We start from the raw sequence: 20,997 nt of genomic DNA, 5'->3' as shown, positions 1-20,997 counted from the left end.
AGTTATCACAGATCAAATTGTGAGGTCTTTGCATCTAGGCTTTAGGTGGTTTCACCCTTCCATAAAGGATTAAGTGAATCAGAACACCCACAGTAAACAATACAAAAACAACCAGGGTAAGCATTTCATTAGATTAATGTAAGCATTTACTCCTTTCTTCCTCCACCTCAGTGGGAATAAGGAAAGCCCTACAAAGAATGACTCATAACAAAAAGCTTAGACAAAAAGCTTAGTCTCTGTCACTGTGAATTCTCACTGCCTCTCTCTGCCTGTAGCTCCAAATTTGCTCTACTCTCCTCAATTTAACACCACGCCTCTCTCTACACCACAGACCCCTGCAACCTGATCCACTTTGGACACCTGTCGTCACCATTCATTCCAGCAGTGCACCACTCAACACATTCATCACCACATAATTACTCTTGCATAGGGAAGAGTATTTAATTTGAACTGCATGAAGTTATTCTTGAGGCACTCTGCCAGACTCAGTCCTCAGCTATAAGGGAATAAAAATCCAGAGTAACTTACTAATGCTGGATATACAGATGATTGATATCAGCATCAACATAGGAACTGTTTATATAGAAACAAGCAAAAATGCTTGAAAGATATTTACACAATTTCTGCAGCAGATTTGCAAGCTTGCCTAATTGTTTTATTGCTATCAATGTTATTTCAATATATGAGAGCAAGTGGACTTTTGTACTGTTCCAAAGGTTACACAAAACACAAGGCAAAGGCTTCTAGAACAGTTTAGAGTCACTGAGAGTCTCATGTGCATCTCAGTCTCATAACAGTTTATGGATCTGATAAATGCTGCACTTTCCCCTGTAGTTCCTCTCTTCAGACTGCTTTCCAGTCTCCTGAGAGTCATTGCAAAATAATAATGCCAAATCTACACAGCATCTCTTATTGTAGTCCAAAGTCGAGACCCTACTGCATTCTATTTTAAAAAATAAAATACAGAAAATCTGTACCAGACTCTGGTAGACCAGCCCCTACTCCCAAGGTTTTTCCTGTTCATACACAGGTTTTTCTCAATATGTTTTTTAATGAAGATACTTTCCAGTTAAGCCTGTTCTTAGCTTGGTTTCTAGAGCTGTCATTGGAAACCACAAGAGCATGCACCCCTATCTTTATATGATAGCAGGCACAGTGTCTGCAACTGGCCAACATGCAATAAAATGCTAAAGCCTACCTGTCTCAGACAATGTCTCAAACACCCGTGTGAAAGTAAACTCAAGGTTTCCTAAGGTTGCAGTACCACCACATTTTTTTAAAGGTCAACCACCACCAGCAAACAGAAGAAACAACTTCCTACTCTATCAGACCTTGCATCTAAATAGCTGCAATTTCTGTCCACTAGATTTCTGTAAGGTTGAACTGCTATTTTGAGTAACTCATGCCATCAGGCTATTCACAGACACTGCAGCTGCATCACGAGCCAGAGAGATTCCCAGTAGTTTCCCACTAAGCCTTTAGTGTTACACAGCTGTGAAGGATAAAGGATGCTCACACTTTCTCAGAGGTCATGCTTCAAGTCCCTTCATCTTTTAAAGCAACCTGCTTCAAAACAACGTAATTAAAAGTTTTCATTCTCGCATAGACAGCACAATTGCATAGAAAAAGTAGCTATTGATCCTTCTGAAACCCAGACACATTGTGACACTATTTCCAACTGTGGCATATAAATCACCCTGATAATATTCTGATTATTACTATCAGAAAATATGTTAAGCAATGCAGTATGTATGGCAGAAGCAGCTGGATGGTGCCAACATGCTTAAAGGAGTATTTTATGTAATGATGTTCTAAGATAAGGGGCCTAACTTGGAAGTGTTCTCTGTGTTGTGCATCTACTGCGCAGATACAATGAAAGCACAGTAAGAAAAATCTTTATATATGACAAGGTATAGAAGCTTCTCATGGTTTGAATTCTTCCAAGGCTGCATTTTAATGATCTATTTTAGTTTTTATCTCTTTACTAATTGGATACACTTTCTAATCATTTTTTAAAATCTCAAATATAAAGAAATGGAGAAACTTACTGGATAGAATTCTTTCAGTTCCTAATGAAATTCCTAAAAGAGCATCTGCCTAAACCCATGAAAACTGGAATTCTGATGTAACAGGTGAAAGCATTCAAGCATAAATTCGAGCATTAAATTTGCATATCCACTTGATAAGATCCTTAGTACAACTGTCACCTTCTGGTAAAACACCTAACTTGTGCTTCATAGCATGTTTTTGATTTCTTTGTCCTTGTCCTAGGGTGTTTTACAGTGATATTGGTGATGCCTTTCTTTTAACTGTGCCAGATCTTTAAAGTGCAAAAAGTGGAGAAATTCTCCCCTCCTCCATGTCCCCACTACCTCATCAGTAATTTGGACTTAGTCCTGCAGTTTTTCAGACATTCAAAATTTTGTAGTTAGTGAAATAACTTCCTGGTCTGATTAACTTCACCAGAAATGCCCAATACAAATGTATTGTTAATTTACCTCAGTGAAAGCCTGCTTTTGGCTTTTCAAGAGTTCTTGCATTTCACTCTTTTCTCACATTTCCTAGTGTTACACAGTCCAATTCCTCCATACCCTGGCATGTGACATCTTTGCATGTGATAGTTGTGACAGCTGGGAGAGCTGATACCTGCACAACAGCTGGGAATAGCCTGTGTTTTGCTGAGGGAAGGGAGGTAAAAATTAATTACCTTCCTTTCTGAGCTCCTTGAAAACCTTAGTCTACTGTTGTAATTTAAATATATAATTACATTGATATTTATTATTTTATTTACATAGTTATAGTTATCTGTTTTATTAGTTCACATTATTTTGTCCCTCTACTTATTTCTTTGCACAACAGGCATAAAAATGTAAGTGGGCTAAAATATGGACTTAGAGAAACCATATAGTTATTTAGAGAGCTGCTGGCCTACATTCTATAATAAGATACTATTCATATTCTGAAAATGATATATATGGTTTTAGCACACCTACACAAGTAGTATACATTTTCCTTAGCATTTGCCATATTTCCTCTTTGTCATATTTAAGCTGCCTGGAGCAAGGTCCACAGAAATAGATTAAATTCACATTTTGTGAATTTAATCTATTGTGCAACAATACGCAGATAAAAGATTTCACATTAAAGCATACTCAGATATCCAATTCAGCCCAGCCTAAGAAGTCAATCCAGAAAAGGAACCAAAGGAATTGATGTTCCCATAATTTACTGTGCCCAACAAGTGGCACACAAGCACAGCCCACTGCTTGAAGACTTCACATGGAGGTTCATTTTGGCTGCCTCTCTTTGTCAGCCTGCTCACACATCAGCTCTACAGAATCTGATTACTCAGGCAGGCTGAAAAGTAAATTTATCCATGCTGTATTCTGTAGGAATTAAAAAAAAAAAAAAAAATATTAAAAAAAAAAAAAAAAAAAAAAGGAGACCATATTGGAAAATTCTACATATTAATACAGGGAGCTATACTACTGTGCTTTGAATAAAAAAATATTTTTATTCTAATCAATTTTGCTAAAAGGGTGTGTCTAAAGCAGTAAAATTAATTTAACATTCTTGGCTCTGTTAATATTTTGCTAATTCCATGTAGAGTTTGTATAAAAGCATTTAAAGAATTTCAGCATTTGACAAAATTAGTACTCATTTTATGATAATATTGTTAATTTAATGCTTGACTTGGAATTGTACTTCAAAGTGAATTGGAAAAATATGCCTTTTCTTTTATTATTGCAGATATCTCTGTTCATGCACCAGTGAACTGACCTTAAATTTTAACACAGGCAGCACATAATAATTGCTCTTGTATTTCAATAATTTTTTTGCAATTCAATCATCTTGTCCATCAATTTCAGATGGATATTGCAACAAGCTAACCATGAAAGCTAAGACGATCTTTAACATTATCCTTTTATGTTTATTCTCTGGAAAAACCTGCACTGAACTCTTCTTTCTGATATATAAATATATATAGACATAAAGGTATACAGAAATACATGTGTGTATTCGTTCTGTTAATCACTGTGCATAATAAAGCCCTCCTGACAGTCACAGTCATTCAGGCTCAAAATTTTGCTTCATCTAAATACAGCTAAGTACACATTGTCCATATTTCCCACAGAAATAAAGCTCCTACTCCACCTCAAATTTTGGTCTGGGGAGAGAGGGAAGTACTTGGCCATTTGTCTGAGGCTTCCAGATGCCCAGCAGTCCTCACAGAGAAACAATTTGGAGTTGCCTTTCAGAGCAGTCGGTCTGAGCCAGGATCAGCCGTGTGCTGTGAGAAGGTTCAGCCTCCACCATCTGAGCACAGCAGATCTATTTTTGCATGCACTGCACAGCTGGACAGCTCTGGAGACAGAGGTTTGCTGTACGAGCACAGATCTGTGTTACAAAGGGGATTTCTTGGACTGACATATGTGTATCTTACCTTCAAATGAAACTGCTGTCACATCGACAGGCTGTGTCTGAATTACAAAGAGGAAGATATAATCTCACTCAAACATTTGTCTAGAGATAAAAGCTGAATGGGATTTTCAGTGCCTTCACACCAAGCAGCCTCTTGTGTGGGCTTTGTTGTCTCATGTTTTGATCACTGAAACATCTTCTCTGCTCTTGACAAATTTCATTTGCCCTGCTGGCACTTGGTCAAAGCAATGCCTTGGAAGCAATTTCTGCAGACAACGCAGATCACAGTGACTGGCTTCACCGTGTCCCCTCTCTGTGTCTTTCACACACCACATTTTGAAAGCAGTTCATGGTTCTGCTCCAGCCTACCTGTGCCATTCCTCAATGAAAGGCCCCCTCCCTTCTTCACAGCACAGGTCTCTCTTGCTAGTTTGTTACATTTTCGAAAAAACAATTTTGTTGTTCCTTTACATTGTTATTTTTTTGCCTTGTGGGACAGCAAGACAAAGCTGGTTCAGGGTAGGTTTAGATTATATACCAGGAAAAGGTTTTTCACCCAGAAGGTGGTTGAAGAGTGGAACAGGCTCCCTAGGGCAGTGGTCACAACACCAAGCCTGACAGAGTTCAAGCAATATTTTGACAACATTCTCAGGCACGTGGTGGGATTCTTGTGGTGTCCTGTGCAGGACCAGGAGTTGGACTTGATGATGCCAATGGATGCCTTCTAACTCAGCACATTCTATGATTCTATGTCTTAGTACAAAACAACTGCCCACAAACTCTTCCTGCAGGAGAACTCCAAGGCAACAGGACAGTGCTTTACCCCCTCACTGCCACTCCTGTCATGCTCTCCTTGTTCCCCCTGCATTTCTGTGGTACCTCTTTCAATGTGAATACCTTCAGGTTCACGTTTGCACATCAATGTCCTAATGAAAGCAAACAGCTGTGCTGGTAAGCATAAAAACACATTCTCCATTGCTAGTTCTACTTATTTAAACAAACACACACATATCCACCCTAAAAGAGGTTCTAGAGAGGAGAGAACCTACAGAGCAAAAAATTACCTCAGACAAATGCTGTAATTAGCACAGTGATTCAGTTTGTTCCTAAAAATTCAGAATTTCTGATACTAGCCAAGCGCTGCAGGAGGGCTGCAATACCCCCACACAGGCAGCACCTGGAAGGAGCCATCAGCAGCTGGAAACATCTGGAAACACAGCTGGGAAAATGTCATGGTGAAAGGAGTGTGCTGCTGGCCACCAGGGGCTGCAGGTGACCCACGCCAGGGTGAGGACACCCCTGAGGGAGCCAGGCTGAGGTGGGGACACCCCTGAGGGACTGGGGCCATGGGCGACCCAGTCTGAAGGGGACAACAACGAGGACCAGTGAGGAGGGACAGTGGGAAGCTGCAAAGACAGAATTGCTGCTGGAAACCAGCCCTTGGCTCAGCCACCTCAGGTGCTCCTGCTCCTCAGCCTGAGAGAGGAAGGGCAGCAAAGGTGCTGGGAACAAGTTCCACCTGGGAAACAGGGAGGAATGGCTCAGGTGGGTGAGTCTTTCCTTTTCTCAACACTAAATCAGTGATCAGAAGCTTGTGTAATTTGGCAAAAAGTTATGACCAAAATTCTGTGACTCGATGCTGTTTTACTCACAGCTCAGTTCATTTTCAAATGAACTTTAAATTGACTATTAGTTTTTTCATACTTGCTTTTTTAGAAACTATTTGCACAGTATTTCCACTGTATTACTTAGGCAAAATCATTAGTTTGGATTCAAGCTATGTATGTTTTTATATTTTTTTTAATAGATGAGCCTTTTGGTTTTCCCGAAATAAAATTTTCACTTAAAAAGCCAACTTTTCTTTTTATTTCCTACATAATTCACAGTTACTGTTGCAACTACTGACAAAGAGAGATTATACACCAAAAATTGGCTGGTCAGGCATCTTAGTAATTACTCTAGTTGAAACATTCTTTCAACTTACAGAAGTTATTTAGATTACAGTTAATCACTTTTTTTTTAAGGACAGTAAATCTTTTTTTGATACAGTATGTAATTATATCTATATACAACATGAGTTTCTGCTAATTATGCAATTATCATGCAAGGAGATTAATATGAAAGATAGTCCAAACTGCTTGCCATACGTTAAAAATACAGTATATGTGCCTATATTTCATGCACAAAACCTTCATTTTCTACACCATCTCAATGATTTGCACTCATGTCTCTGGGGTCATTTAATTTAATTCACAAAGGACACTTCCCTTGTAGTAAAAAAAAGGGTCAAAATCTTCCTTATAGAAGTTGAAGACATTTAAACACTGGAGAAAGCCATTTATTTATAAAGTATTAGCAAGAGAATACCAGCAAAAGAAAATTTATATAACAAGCAATTCCTCCTCCATTTCTTCCCCTGCAAATCATAGCTCTGATGTCAGTTTTGGACTTGCTGAAGTCTTCCTTAGCCACAAGAATAATCCCATTACTTTCAAGTATAGTAAAACCAGCTTCTTGTAATAGCTTTAAAATTTGTACCTGTACCATGGAAAACTCACTACCATGCACAAGAGGAGTCCTGATGATCTGATTTCTCACTGTTAGTAAACACCAGCAACCCCTCTCCACAACTTACACATACATAGATTTCAGATCCCCACTAAGGGAAACATGCACATTGAGCAGTTATGTCAGCACTGTGAGGAGTTATGTCTTGTATGCCATGCAAGTCTCAGCAAAAGCTAAAACCTGAATCTATTAATTCTTCTATTTTCCCCATTTTGCAATTTGCACTGTATTGCAGAAGCTGAGGGGGAAAGGCAGGGGGAAGGCAGACACACCCCAAAGTTAAAAGTTAAGATAATTTAGAAAGTTCAAGCAAACTAAAAAAAAAACCAAAACCATATTACTACTTTTTGCAACCCCAGAATGAAGACTACTCGTTTAAGGGGTTTCAAATTGCAAGTCATAGACAAACTCTGAAATCTCTGACACTTGAAGAATCTTGCACCAAAAAAACACAGTGTCTGTCCAGTGGGTCCAGATGTCATCTTATCCATCACCTGTCTGCAACATTTTTCAAGTTACTTGCATGAAAGAAAACATGACGGATAGCAAGAAATGATGGAAGAAAAAGAGTAATAAGAAAAAATAAATCTTGAGTCACTCACGGCAATTATATTGAAGAAGTCATCATCTCCAAGGGTATCCAAAATAGATGAAACTGTCTGTTTTGCAATAGTCAGGCGAAGCCCTTTCATACTGCCACTGACATCCACTAAAATTACCACATCTTTTGGAGAAGTTGCTGCCTGGATGTACCTGAGACGAAAGAGAAAACTTCTTTGAAATACAGAAATTTTAATCCTTTCAAATTTCTTAAACACTGGTAGTCATCTGTTGCCTACCACTTTCTGTTTCTGCAGTCAAATGCAATGACTCCATTCTCATCAGGTTCCCATTTAATTCCTGTTTAAAAAAAAATTGATAATAAAATATTAAATTACATTTTCACAATACCTGTTTGAAATATATCTATGATATTGGGGCTAAGTAGCAGTTAATGGGGTTTAAGTCTTTAATCTAACAGGCACTGCCATTATAACATAGGAAATACTGGAGGGAAAAATTTTAATTAAATAGAAAAACTGAAATAATTTTTTCCCCTCACTCCTTTCACTGAAGGTGAAAACCTCTTCAGGCCTACTATGTCCATTTTACTATTTTCACAAAACTCTTGTCATACTTGGTCTGGTGCTGGCAAGCTTTATCATATCTTGCAAAGTCCCTTCCAAACCCTGAGCACTTCCTACCCATGGCTGCCTCCAGCAGCTCCTGTTACACTACCTGCTTCACCCACAGGTCGTACTCTGAATTTTCACTCACATCACTATGAAGAGATAATATCTCCTGGTTGTGGGTCAGAAAAAATACGACAAAAATATCTCCAAGAAAAAAAAAATCACAGGGGAATTCTTCCTGCTTTTTACACTCATTTTCTACCACAAAACAAGACACAGCCTTGAAAATAAGGACTAATATTTGAAATATCATGGAGCTTGGCAACTGAAATATAATCTAAAACTAACACAGATGTAGCAGCCATTACTCTCAGCCACTTTCAGACATACAGGCTTATAGTAAACTTGCTTAAACTTAAGACTTAGAAAAACATGGGTTGCTAATACATCAGCCAAAGGAACAATACCCACTACGAGCCTGATTCAAAGTTACAGAACCTGAGAATCAGTTTATTTAACTTCACAGTTTATTATAATGTGGTAAATTTGGTATAGGACTAAACATAAAACTTAATAGGCAGCAATAGATGTTTTAACCTATTTCTATAGAAATAATACAAGTGATGTGTTTGCATTTAATTACAACTGGTGTAAAAATAAACTTTAAAACAAGTTTTTAAGATCTTTTAATGTAAATATACCAGGTTAAGTGGAAGTTTAAGAAGAGAACAACAAATTATAATGAAGTTTTACTGTGTACATAAATAGAGCACATAATTTAAGCTTGGTACTATATGAAGGGCCTAGTCCTTTTGCCCTCTTTCCTCACAGTCTGTTTAAAAGTTGTTTTTCACACGTGTGTATATGTCTATCTGAATAGAAATTTTTATGAGTACATGAGCTGTCATGAGGGCTTCACCTCGAAATGGCAATTGGTAGAAGAACCTCAAAATCTTCAAAATGTTCATTGAAAACCTCTCTGAGAGCTAGATGAAGTGAAACCAAACCTGCAAGTATCTGTAACAGCCAGGATTTGTGACAATATTCAATGCAGTCTTCACAGTATTTTAAGAACTTCTGTTCTTCCTACCTGGATATTGCCTGAAAAATCCTTTTGCACTTCCAAAGTACTGCCAGATGAGAGAAGGGTCACGATCAAAGTTATCCACAAAAACCTTATTTAAAGATTCTGACCAATAAACTCCATTTACAATAGCTGGATCTGGGGAAAAAAAAAAAAAAAAGAACACACACACAATTAAAAGTGATTCTCTCTAAGGAGAATCCCATGAACTCAATCATGTTCAGTTTATTTAATACCCAAAAATCTATCAACTGAAAACTATCATAGAACGTTTTTAGTTTCCTTTGTCAAATAAGTGATCCAAAATAAATGGTTCACTTAAATAACAGGTGTATGGCTAAACTAGAGCAGAGACACCAGGTACAACCTTTTAGATAAGTTAAAATTGCTCTTTAGAGCATCTATCTTGAACCACCACATTGCTCATTCAGGAGAACATAAATAAGTCAATCTAATTTAGATTATTTACTCAATGTACCTTTTGTAAATGCATGGAATATCTCATGGCAACAGTTTATCTTTTTTTTTAAACATTCAACTTGGTTTGGAAGTTTTCATGTTGGAACAAGAGTGAAATACCTTTTATTTCACACTTGAATTATGATATGCATAAAAACACAACATCTCATGACAAATACCACTACTTGTTACTTGGAAAACATTGAACCCACATTCCACAACAATTACCCAATTCATTTTTATTCCAATAGAAAGAGAACCACGAAGCAAATCCTTGATGTTGAAACTGTTCTGTTTAAGACATCCCCATCTATCAATCCCTAAAACCCCAGGCTGCCCAAGTATGTTTTTAAGTTTCAGAATTGGTTCAATAGTGGGAAATGAGAAATCAATGAGCACGTCTTAGAAAGTTACTGGATTTCAAACCGTGAATTTTGAAAGATGAGAAACAATTAAGATACAGGATACTCCCAGTTCAGTCTTACATGAAGTCAGCAGAATAGAAAGGAAAAAACAGAACTGAAATCACAGATGTATTATTTAATTTGCAAAAGTGTGCATACATGAATACACAGTAACATTTGCTCAAGCATTTGAAATAAAGCAGCCATTAGCTTACAAAATAATGTTGCTCTACTGATTTCAGAAGACTGCTTCAAATGTGATTTTAATGGAGTGGAAAAAAGGCAAATTGTTATCTTCCCCTGCATTCATCAAGAAAAACAGCAGCAAAAGGGAAATGTCTCAGCTACACAACTTTGCATGTTGCTTTCACCTAAATGTTTAGGTTTGTATAGATGAAATGCTGAAAAAGCAAGGTCAACAAAACAGATGCTGTTTTTAAAACACGTGGAGTGGAGTTACTTATTTCTCTAGAGGATGAAATATACACTTAAAATCTGCCCAACCAGACACATATCAAGCAAACTGATGTCATTGGTCCAAGGGCACTACTTCAGCTCTTCCTATCTGGCAAAATCCATTGTCCAACTGGTAAAATCCACTATTTCCCAGTCTGTAGTTACCCCAGGAATGAGCTGTGACCAAACCATCCCAAATCAACTCTCAAGACTGAGATCTATCACTGGTTTGTAAAAATATGCTCCTATTTCAGCACTCCAAAATAATCAGCCCGTTGTTCAGCATTTAGACATTCTGCTCCTATGCTTCACTTCTAATGGAATATCCAAATCACTAAAAATTGCAGTGGCACTGTTGACTCAGCATCACCATCCTGAGATAAGGGGATAAGTTTAATTCATCTTTGAAAAGAGCAACCAAGTTCAGAGGGCTGGTTTTGGGTTTTGTTCTTTTACTTTACCTGGTGTTGCTAGAAAAGTCTGTTTAGAGGAAAAGAGAAGGAACCATGTCTCGAGCCTCTAGAGGGCTGTAAGCTCCTTACATGTCCTTCAGTCATCAGGATTAGTGAAAAGCCAAACAAATCAAACTGAATAATTCTATATTAATTTATATCTAAAATAAACTGCAGTGCTTCTTAGCAACTTATATTTGGACCTCATTCCCAGGCTGCACATTGTACCTTCATATTTTACAGTTTTATCGATTCACTGATGTCTCCTATCCTGGATTCCTCAGAGCCTAATTTTTAATGTCCTTTCCTAATGAACCTGGGCTCTAATACCACTCATGTGAGCAGAACCCTCTACCTTCCAACCCAATGACTATTTTCTTTGAATTCTATATACATTCCAGTTCCATAAGGTCATGGAAAAACTTTAGTCTTTCACCTCTTAAGTTCTGAATTCCATCCAGTAGCATATAAAAAATATATTTGTATATTCAAAAAATACAGATATAAATCACTTTTAAAAAATCATATTGAAATATCCATGGATATTTTGGATTACTTTTTTCGACCATCTGTGAAGAGCCACTTAACATGTTTATATATCTGTATTACAGACTAGAGAGCTCCATGGAAATAAAATCAGGAAATTTTCCCTGAACGAAACTGGCAGAGTCTATATTCTGCATGAGGCTGACAACACTAATCATCCAACTGCTGATCACTCTAAACATTAATCCAGTGACTCTGAAACTAATAGATTTTTTTTTTTTTTTTTAGCTAAAAGGAGCATAAAGCAGGCATTTTTAATAAGAGGGCACAATTAAAATGTGACCTATCCTCACTGTGTTCCTTCCAAACAAAAGGTGGTGACCATTCACTGCCTTCCCACACCCTGCATGTCTGTTATGCTGGCTGTTCTCCTCACAGTATAGCAAGTTATGATTTATGCATCAACCACCTTAATAAAAAAAGCAAACAGGGCTACAGTTTGGTCATTTTGGTCCTCGGAATACCAGGAAAAGTGGTGTGGGGGAAAAATACAGCCACAGTGTAAAGCAGCAGACCTGGAAATTGTGAGTCTGTGCTGGCTGCTGTACTTCAGGCAGAAGGATTTCAAACTGGAGTTCTTTGTTCTGAACTTTATAATTCTGCTATGTGGGTGCATCTCTGTCCACATGCACTATCCCAAATACAACTGAGTTTCTGACCACATGTCCTCATTAAAATTTTACACTCTCATCATCTAATAACCTGTATGTTAAACTTGTTGTTCTGGGCAATTTCCAATTTTAGTAATTACACGAAATTGTTTAAATTCCCCCAGTACTTCATTTAGAAACAGTATTGTAAAGTTTTTCAATTACTGGTGAATGTCAACTGCATCCCCCAGATAGTTAAATGTCAAGAGTAGCAAATTAATCCTTGTGAATATTAAGAAATTTGGTGAGGGAGAAAAAAAAATAAAAGGTAAAGCTTAATATAAACGCAAAATCATTCATGTGATGCTCTGGGGCTCAAAGATAATAAATGTAAATAGCTTTCACCACAGTTCTTGAAATATAATTTCTTCTTTTGCTTCCTGGTAGATGAAATATAATTAAAATATTCCCTTTCCCTTGTTTTTTTAGATGACCTGGCTTGCAATTTTATGGGATTTTGCTCTGCCATTGTTTGTGTAGCTGTTACCTGTTTTTGCTGACATTTAACATAAAACCAGCCTCCAGGAAAATAGGTACAGTGACAGGAAACTGAAACAGGATTGCCAAAGACCAGCACAAATGCATGTAGCAGTTAAGTGGCTGTCATAGATCCTGCTGGCCCGAAAAGGACTGAAGTCTCAACAAAGGCAAGGAAGGTGCACAGACGAAAAGATGTGCAACAGCCAAAGGTAATTAATTTTTTTTACTATTTTTCACAGAATCCATCAAAGTATCTAGAGTATGCTAAGTCTGTGGAATGAAACTAATACCTACACAAACCATTTTGCATTCTAATTATTGCAGCAATTTTTACATAAAATAAGTGCAACCACCGGAGAACTCAGTAACTATGAACAAAGTGTGGAATATTTCTCTTTCTTGCCATATTCTGCTTTATCATCAAGAAAATAAAAGTTACTAATGATCCTTAGTCTTTTCCCCCTAGTCTATTACTTTTGTGATATAATCATTACTTTCTCCCTGAATGCTGTCAAAGATGCTGGCATTGAAAATGATCTTCCCTCCTGTAATATCTGAGAGCCTTGAGGGCAGCCCTAAATTGCAGAGCAGTTCTGTCATACCATGAAGCAATGCAAGCACAGCCTACAGGTCCAAGCACCAGAAAAGGAATGTAAAAATCCAGCACTCTTCTGGCTCAGAGATAGCAACAATATTAGCTTAGTTTTTATGACATTGACAACATATTTAGTCTGGTCATATTTTAAAGAATAACAAAATCACATACTTTGCTGGGACATATACCAACAATCTAATAATTACACTACTCAACACTAATATGAATGCTTTTCAGGGTGGTCCAGTGTATTCAAGAGCTGGGGCTGGTTGCCAGTTTTGGCAACTGCCTTCACTTTTTTCTCTCTTTTCCCCTCTCTCTGACTCCAGGGTAATGTGGATGCATCAGCTCACAGATCAAAGCATCTGGCCATCTGCAGACATAAAAGAAGGTGTTTGTCCATTTTGCTTCATGTGCCTGGAACTGTTCACCAATGTGAGAAATCCCATTCCCTCCTTGCAAGAATATGGGATGGTAAAGACTTCAAGAACGTGACTGCATAAAGGTATAGCAGTAGGCATTGAGTGCCTTCATCTTACATTTCCCTAATAACTTTACCCTTCTCCTTTGAAGTGGCAGCAGAAGAACTGGAGTATGGCCAGATGTGTTTATTTTTATGCTGAGTTTCATGAGTGCATTTGGATGATGCTTTGCATTGTTTTATGGTGGGGGGGAATAGTGTTCTTTTTTGTGGGGGGTTTTTTTGGTTTGGGTTTTTTTTTTTTTTTTTGGATGAACAAGATGGACTGAGATTCAATTTTAGTTCATTTGAAAGCCAGAATTACAGCTGCAACCTCCTCACTAACAGCATTCTGGGATAGAGATTAATTTCTCTCTCCTAAAGGCTTGCCATCTTGCTAGTTTTAGAAAGTGTCCCACAGCAAATCAGTGAAGACTTGAGCCCACTTCACCCATTTGGTACTGGTCTGGCTGAACTTTCCTTAACTTCTTAGACATAACAGCTAAAACAACCAGTGTGTGGGCTGACCAGTGGGCAGGTTAGAGCAAAGCTCTGCAAACAGCATATAGGCAGCATCGATGAAAAAAAGAATAATACCTTCTGCTTTAAATTAAAGGATTAACTCAGAGCAGAAGTCAAGGGCATCCCAGGACGAAGTAGAAAGATGCTGCTTTAGCAGAGCTGTTGTTCCAGGAGCCAGGTATATGGGGCAGTCAGACCTGTCTCTAGCATGCTTTAAATAAATGGGATTGCCCACCCAGCAACTGCCTTGAGCTGAGAGCTTAAGTCAAAACCCTGAAGTAATCCTGACTAAATTAATTCACATACAATATTTCTGTATTTTCCGTGAGAGATACTCATTTCCACACTTTTGCATGATACAAATTGAGGACTGTGAAACGTGAAAGGATAGTAAGAAAATACCACACCACAGAACTCTAAGATGCCAGGGTGTGACTGAGAGAAAGGGTGAACAAACTGAAAAACCATTGATAGAAATGCCTTTCCAAGTGGAAAAGAGAAAACAAATTCTGAGAATGTAGGTATTAAGCAAGTTGAACAGAGGCCATACATCTACTGCATTTTCATCACGGAAGCAAAATTAGCCATGAGTACTGCAAAAAAAAGGAGCCAGTTCTGACACACGGCAAGGAGAAATTTCTGCACACTTTGATGGAAGAGAAACTATCAGCAGTGAGGAAATTCAAACCTCTGGCAAGTGACAGAGCAGGAAAATGTCACAGCTAGCAGTAGAAGAAGCCAGTGGAACACACTGCAAATTAGGGGAAAAGAAAGCAAATGTGACTGCTGCTAAACCCAGCCAACTTTGCTGTAAAATACTTGACGTACAACATAGCAAAAGGGACAATTTTATCAGAGCTATTGCCAAAGTGATGTCTGACAAAGGCAAGGCACAGTCTTGGAAATAACAGTCATCCTTACAGAAATTTCTCAGGGACAGGTCTGTGCACCAGTCTTTACAAAAGCTGTTTGAACACAAGACAAAACCTGTTAATTGGCATTTCACAATAAATGTCTGATTCTTATTGCACAGATATTCAGAGTCACAGAGTTTCAGAAGCAGGTTGACTTAATTGCACAGTGCAGTTGGGACCAACAAATAATGCCTTGAAGGAGGTTCTAAAGTCATCCTGTGTTTAACAACACATCATGCCTCTTGCATACAGCAAATGGAGGCATGAGAACACTTAGAGAAAATGTTTTAGCGGGTGAAATGCATCACAGTTGTACTGGGCTATAATAAATGAAACCTCTACTGCTCCATTCCTGGGAGCACCAACACAGTATGAACGTACAAGTATTGGATATAATGGGACAGTTATCTACTACTCTGCCAAGTCACCAGCTCATATCCTCTCAAATCAAGACCCTTACTTCTCTTGTGATTTTATAGTCCTTGTGTAGCACTTCCTTGCATAAAAGACTGTTTTCAAAATTTGAGTAAAATGGAAGTTTTACTCATACAAGATATGAAAATGTTCAGCTGGTTCTAAAGCCTCTTAAGATAGTATTAAAAACATTGAGCAGATGTACAAATGTACTTGGGATGAGTACATTACAAAATCCATTATGTATTCTTAAACACTATTTGCTCCTTCAGGAATGTGCCAAATAAAAGCTGCAAGACACCTAAATAAACAAAGTATAGTGTGAAAATGTCTTTGTAAGTTTTTAGCCAAACAGTATTTTGAAACAGTTTATATCCTAGCCAAGCACACTAATGCTCAACCAGAAAAGCAAGCTGCCTTTTCTCCTCTTCACACAACACATACCCAAGAAAAATCAAAGGGTCAGTGTTATGTAGCAGTATGGAAAAACAAATTAATACAGTATTTGAAAACAGTAGACAAAATGAATAATATATATATCTTTAGATAAACTACTATTTTTCTTTGTCAAATGTCAATCTTCTCCACTACATAGTAAACTTACAGTTTTTACTTTGCCAGACACCCATTTAATTAATGCATTTTCACTCCTAAATGTTTTCAGAAACCCAGGATTATTGTCACTTTCTTGTCCTTAAAAGAAACAAGGAAGTAGGGATGGCATCATGATTGACAGAGGTGTGCCAGGTCAAAAAGCCTCTTAATGCTGTACCTGAGAGAGTGTTCAGTAACAAACATTCACTGCCCTGCATTTGTCAAAAGGCAAAGCCCAACTCTAAGTAACTAAGCAACAGCTGCTGGATCCAGAGTGGGAGAGAGTAGGGCTTTCTAGAGGAAGTACTGCACGTTTCCATGTAGCCTGGATCTGACATCGGGTTGCCATGGCGATGAGGATGTATCAGAAACACACAGATTAGACCCCCAGCCAGAGACAGACTAGAACACAGCAGAAATAAAGCACAGTGCACATCTTGCGTGGCGATGCCAACATTTCCAAAAGGCTTGCTATTAAAGACAGAGGCTTGAGAGGGAAAATAAAATTTAAAAAAAAAAAAATCTGTGAAGCTAAAGCCCTTTTCAAGAACAAAGCAGCAGCCTGAGTAAACTCTGGCAATCAGATTTGAGGCAGAATTTAAGCAAAACCAGATGGAAGAAGCAGAGAAGTCTGTGCATCTCTGTCCAACAGGCAACAAGAGTTAAAACAAAGAAATATGGGAAGATAGGATATTCTCTGAAACCTTGATTAAATCAGTTGGACTAAGAAAGCTCCTTTCTATATCCAGTGTTAGGAAGAGAGTGCAAACCCTGTCCTAAAGATCTTAAAATGTGAAGACAATCCAGGGGAATGATTTCAAAATATAAATATAGTGGTCCAGGACAGTATGTGACCATGATTATTTAAATAATAACTCCAGGATGTTGAATTTTCAGAAGCAAAGTCCATAAAATCCTATACGACAGTGACAGACAATATTTTATTTCGTAATTTCACACCTTACAGGAAAATGATTTTGCACATGTGCTAGCTGCAGATTATAATCGTTCTGCATCACTTGAGAAATGATTTTTTTTTTTGGTTCTAATATTCTAGAAAATAGGTAATCTCGATTTTGGCAGCCAGTTGGATGGCATTGATAGGAAAGTATGACTGAATGATATTCATAGCTCTTTTTAAGTATCAAATTGAAAAAACCTCACTTAATCAAAAAATGGTTGTGGTTCATCACATTTCAATATCTCTTAGAGAAGGCTCTATTACATGCAGCAGAATTTTTTTCCTGTGCAAGCAAAACTTTTGATTAGAGTCTGCATTTATTGACTTGTAGTGCATAAACTCATTTTTAACATGCAGTGAGCATCATGCAATGGAAATGCCATTTGACACAGGTAATATTCTTTACCAGTCTCTAAACTGTTCAAGCAAACGTTAAAGAATATTTGAGAAGTCTTAAGACCAAGGTCTCCTTTTGCAATGTTTTCAGCATTCAAGAAGTCAATAAGGTAAGCAGAAAAGCATTGGCTATGCCTGATGTCTTTTGTACTAAAGACATTGAGTTCAGAATCATTCAAAGTTGTATTCCATTCATGCTGTTGGTAAATAATTTTAAAAGTAATGGTGATTATAAAGGTTGAAAGAGATGAAGGATGGAAGTAATTGCAAGAAAATATTAAATATCTTGCAATACAACAAGAGACAAAGGTTTTAAATTAAGATAGTGGGTTCAGACTAGATACAAGGAAGAAATTTTTTACAAAGTTGGTGAGGCACTGGAACAGGTTACTCAGAGTTTGTTGATGTCCTGTCACTGGAAACATTCCAGGTCAGGCTCTGAGCACCATGATCTAGGTGAAACTGTCCCTGCCCTTGCAGAGGAATTGGAGTAGATGACCTTTAAAGGTCTCTTCCAACCCAAACTATGCCACAATCTACAATCCACAAAACAATAAAAGAGCACAAAGTAATTGATTGCCAACTTCCCAAAACAGTAATAACAATAATCCTAACAGAGAGCTTTTAAACAAAGGTTTAAGTCACATGAAAAAATCTATACTTTCAACAGCCAGGGAAATGATAGAGACAAAGAGAGGCACAAAAGACAGTGCACATGTGCTGCAAAGAATCATGTCATGAGCGAAGCTGTAAGACAAAAAGATAAAGCCTCTTTCTGCAACACAGTATTGCAACCTTGTAAAGAACCCCATGGAAAGGAATTGAATTGTGGAAATGAGAGCAATGGTAAGAACTGAATTTAAATCCATAGGAAAATACTTATAGTCATCTTGTCTTCAAAATAAGTGAAGTCCACATATACCTTAAGAGCTAAGATACTTTTTAATCACTTTTTTTATAAATCCATATTTACAGAGAGTGATCACGGTTACAGAGTCAAAATGCTTGTTAATATTTGAATGCATTCCAAATCCATTGACATGGAATTAGTATAAGTGGGGTATTAAGGAAAAATTCATTTAGAATATTATTAATGAAGACTTATTTACCTTTTTACTTATTATTGAACTTTAAAGTGTATTTTACAGTCCCAAACCAGTTTTTACAAACATGGATTTTTACAGCTTGATTTACACAGTTTGAGACTCTCAGCAACATATTGTGTGCCTTATGTTTGTTAGTTGAGTTGACATAAACCATATCTCCCGTTGACAGAAACGCTTGAAAATATTCAGAGACTTCAGCATCCATCACTGAAAAACTCTGCAGTTATGGAAAGCACTGATAAAATTGCTTCCTGTACTTCAAAAACTCCAGAACAGCAGCTCTATCACAGTATCAGGATGAGAAGAACAGACGGAAGACAGTTAAGACAGACTTGTCTAAGTTAAAATTTATATTATTGCTTTTATTTTTCAAAGCAGCAGATTAACTTCAGGCTGTATAATTGAGCATCAAATTTTACTTTCTATCTTGATTCTGTCTGCTCTGTCAGTAAAGACAAAGCAACATCTTGCATGAAGGCTTCTACTTCATTATCTAAATATATCTGGGTAGATAGATACCTCACAATCTGTAATCCAGTGGTTTTTTGGTTTGATTTTTTTTTTCTTTTTTCAATCTCAAACAAAAAAAGGATTTGGAGCAAATAGTTTTTCACCTTACAATGCACAAACTGTTCTCCAGCTGCCTTTAAAAAAGTCTTTCCTGTAATATACATGCATTTCCTAACTCAAGAGAGAACCAGGCCTGATAATGTAAAAATGTAAAAGTAATTTACTGAGGCACCTGGCAGTTTCTGATAGCAGAGATTTTATAAACTAACCAACCACTGGGCTGCAAATAGGTTTTTGCCAAAGACAGCCAATCTGATAAGAAAAATCCTCCCTAGTGCCAAAACAGCAACAGGCAACATGCACGGATCACGTTCTAATGTCAGGGTGGGAAAGAGGGAACTGTCATTAAGGAGAGGTTTTTAGCAGTCAATTATGATTATATTTAAGCTATATTGTTCAGTTGCTCCCCTCTGAAATACATTATAGTAGGGAATGAAGACTCAATTACAAAATTCACAAAAACATGACTATGAAATCCATAACATAGTTCCAAATCACATGGCCGTACTATGAAATATAATTTGCTAGATGTAAGAAAGGATGTGAAAATTCACTCATTTATAGTAGTAGACATGATGAAATGTTGGAAAAAATTGTAGGTAAATGCTGAGAAATGTATTCAGTATAAATCATGTCAACATTAAAAAGAAATCAGTATAAGCACTGTGCTAAAAGTTCATGTAACTTCCTGAGTTTAAAATGCATTCATATAAGGAAAAAAATGAAACATTGTTCATTAGTATAAGCCCCATTCTCCAGTATAATGAAAGCTGGAGAGTAACTTTCCAGACCCAACATTTTTGAGGAAATTTTATGCTTTATTCTGACATATCATTATTAGATTCGCTAATTGATTCTAACATATTTTCTTCTCCCTGCAGAGAGCAAACATCCTCCCTGAAGCAGTCTAATGTCTTTTAGGTGAGGCAGTTATCAATATCAGGTTTCTAAAAAGAGGAAATGCACATGAATAACCCTCTGCACATGCCCAGACCCTGGTATTTCAATTCAGCTTGAACAACAGAAAGCAGGAAGGTACTCAGAAAGCCACGTATGAAAGAGAGTTATTATTGTAGACTTCACTGCACGTGGACAAGTTAATATGGTCCTTTTGTGCATTGCCCACTACATCCCACTTTTCCACACACCAATCAACATTTCATCTTGGGCACTTCAAAGACAGTGAATTCAATACTTTTCACAAATTTCTATGGCAGGAGTGGATGTTTCAGTGTTCAAACTAATTTGAACAGACATCACTGTAAATCAACCCAGGAAGAAAAATTTCCAAAACTGAGTCTGTTCAGAACAAGTCTATTCATTTGTACCAGCATGGCACTGCTGTGTGTTCACCTCTGGCATTTAAGAGCTTCTGTGATATTCACTCCAGGGCTTTACTAGGAGTAAAAAAGCCCAAGCTAAAAGATACAGATGTCAGTTCCACAGAATCCTGAAGCTCAATCCCCCCACACAGAGCACAGTAGTTGAGCACGTGTTGAATTTCAGGACCATGAAAATGTAACTCTGTGTGTGACAGTGGCACTTGGGGCTGTGCTGAAGAGACCAGACTGCTGAGCCAGCTCTGAAACGCTTCAATAGTCACAGAGCTTAGAGTGAGAAGCTGTGCCTCGGGCTGTACAATGGAATCTCAGCAGAAACAAACTCTGGGAAAACGGGCAAGCACTAAAACACTGGTGACAGTATTATCCTGGCTCTCAGAAGTGATCTGCTGTGTGCTGTACAAATGGACAGCAGTGCAGAGCTGTGATCTG

At 37.6% G+C, this 20,997-nt stretch overlaps 1 protein-coding gene across 9 annotated transcripts in view; it reads right to left on the bottom strand.

Moving 5' to 3' along the window:
* Positions 1–20,997, bottom strand: part of CACNA2D3 (calcium voltage-gated channel auxiliary subunit alpha2delta 3) — a 422,236-nt gene that overhangs the window by 209,854 nt on the left and 191,385 nt on the right. For all 9 annotated transcript variants that reach the window (XM_069027740.1, XM_069027747.1, XM_069027744.1 and 6 more), the window contains 3 exons: positions 9,253–9,384; positions 7,830–7,890; positions 7,593–7,743 (listed from right to left, as the gene is read on the bottom strand). In XM_069027740.1, coding sequence (XP_068883841.1) covers positions 7,593–7,743; positions 7,830–7,890; positions 9,253–9,384 — 344 coding nt within the window. The remainder of the gene's footprint in view (positions 1–7,592; positions 7,744–7,829; positions 7,891–9,252; positions 9,385–20,997) is intronic.

Source organism: Aphelocoma coerulescens, chromosome 12 (assembly GCF_041296385.1).
Source record: "Aphelocoma coerulescens isolate FSJ_1873_10779 chromosome 12, UR_Acoe_1.0, whole genome shotgun sequence".
NCBI classification, from domain to species: Eukaryota; Metazoa; Chordata; class Aves; order Passeriformes; family Corvidae; genus Aphelocoma; species Aphelocoma coerulescens.
This window is presented reverse-complemented; position numbering and strand designations above follow the sequence as displayed.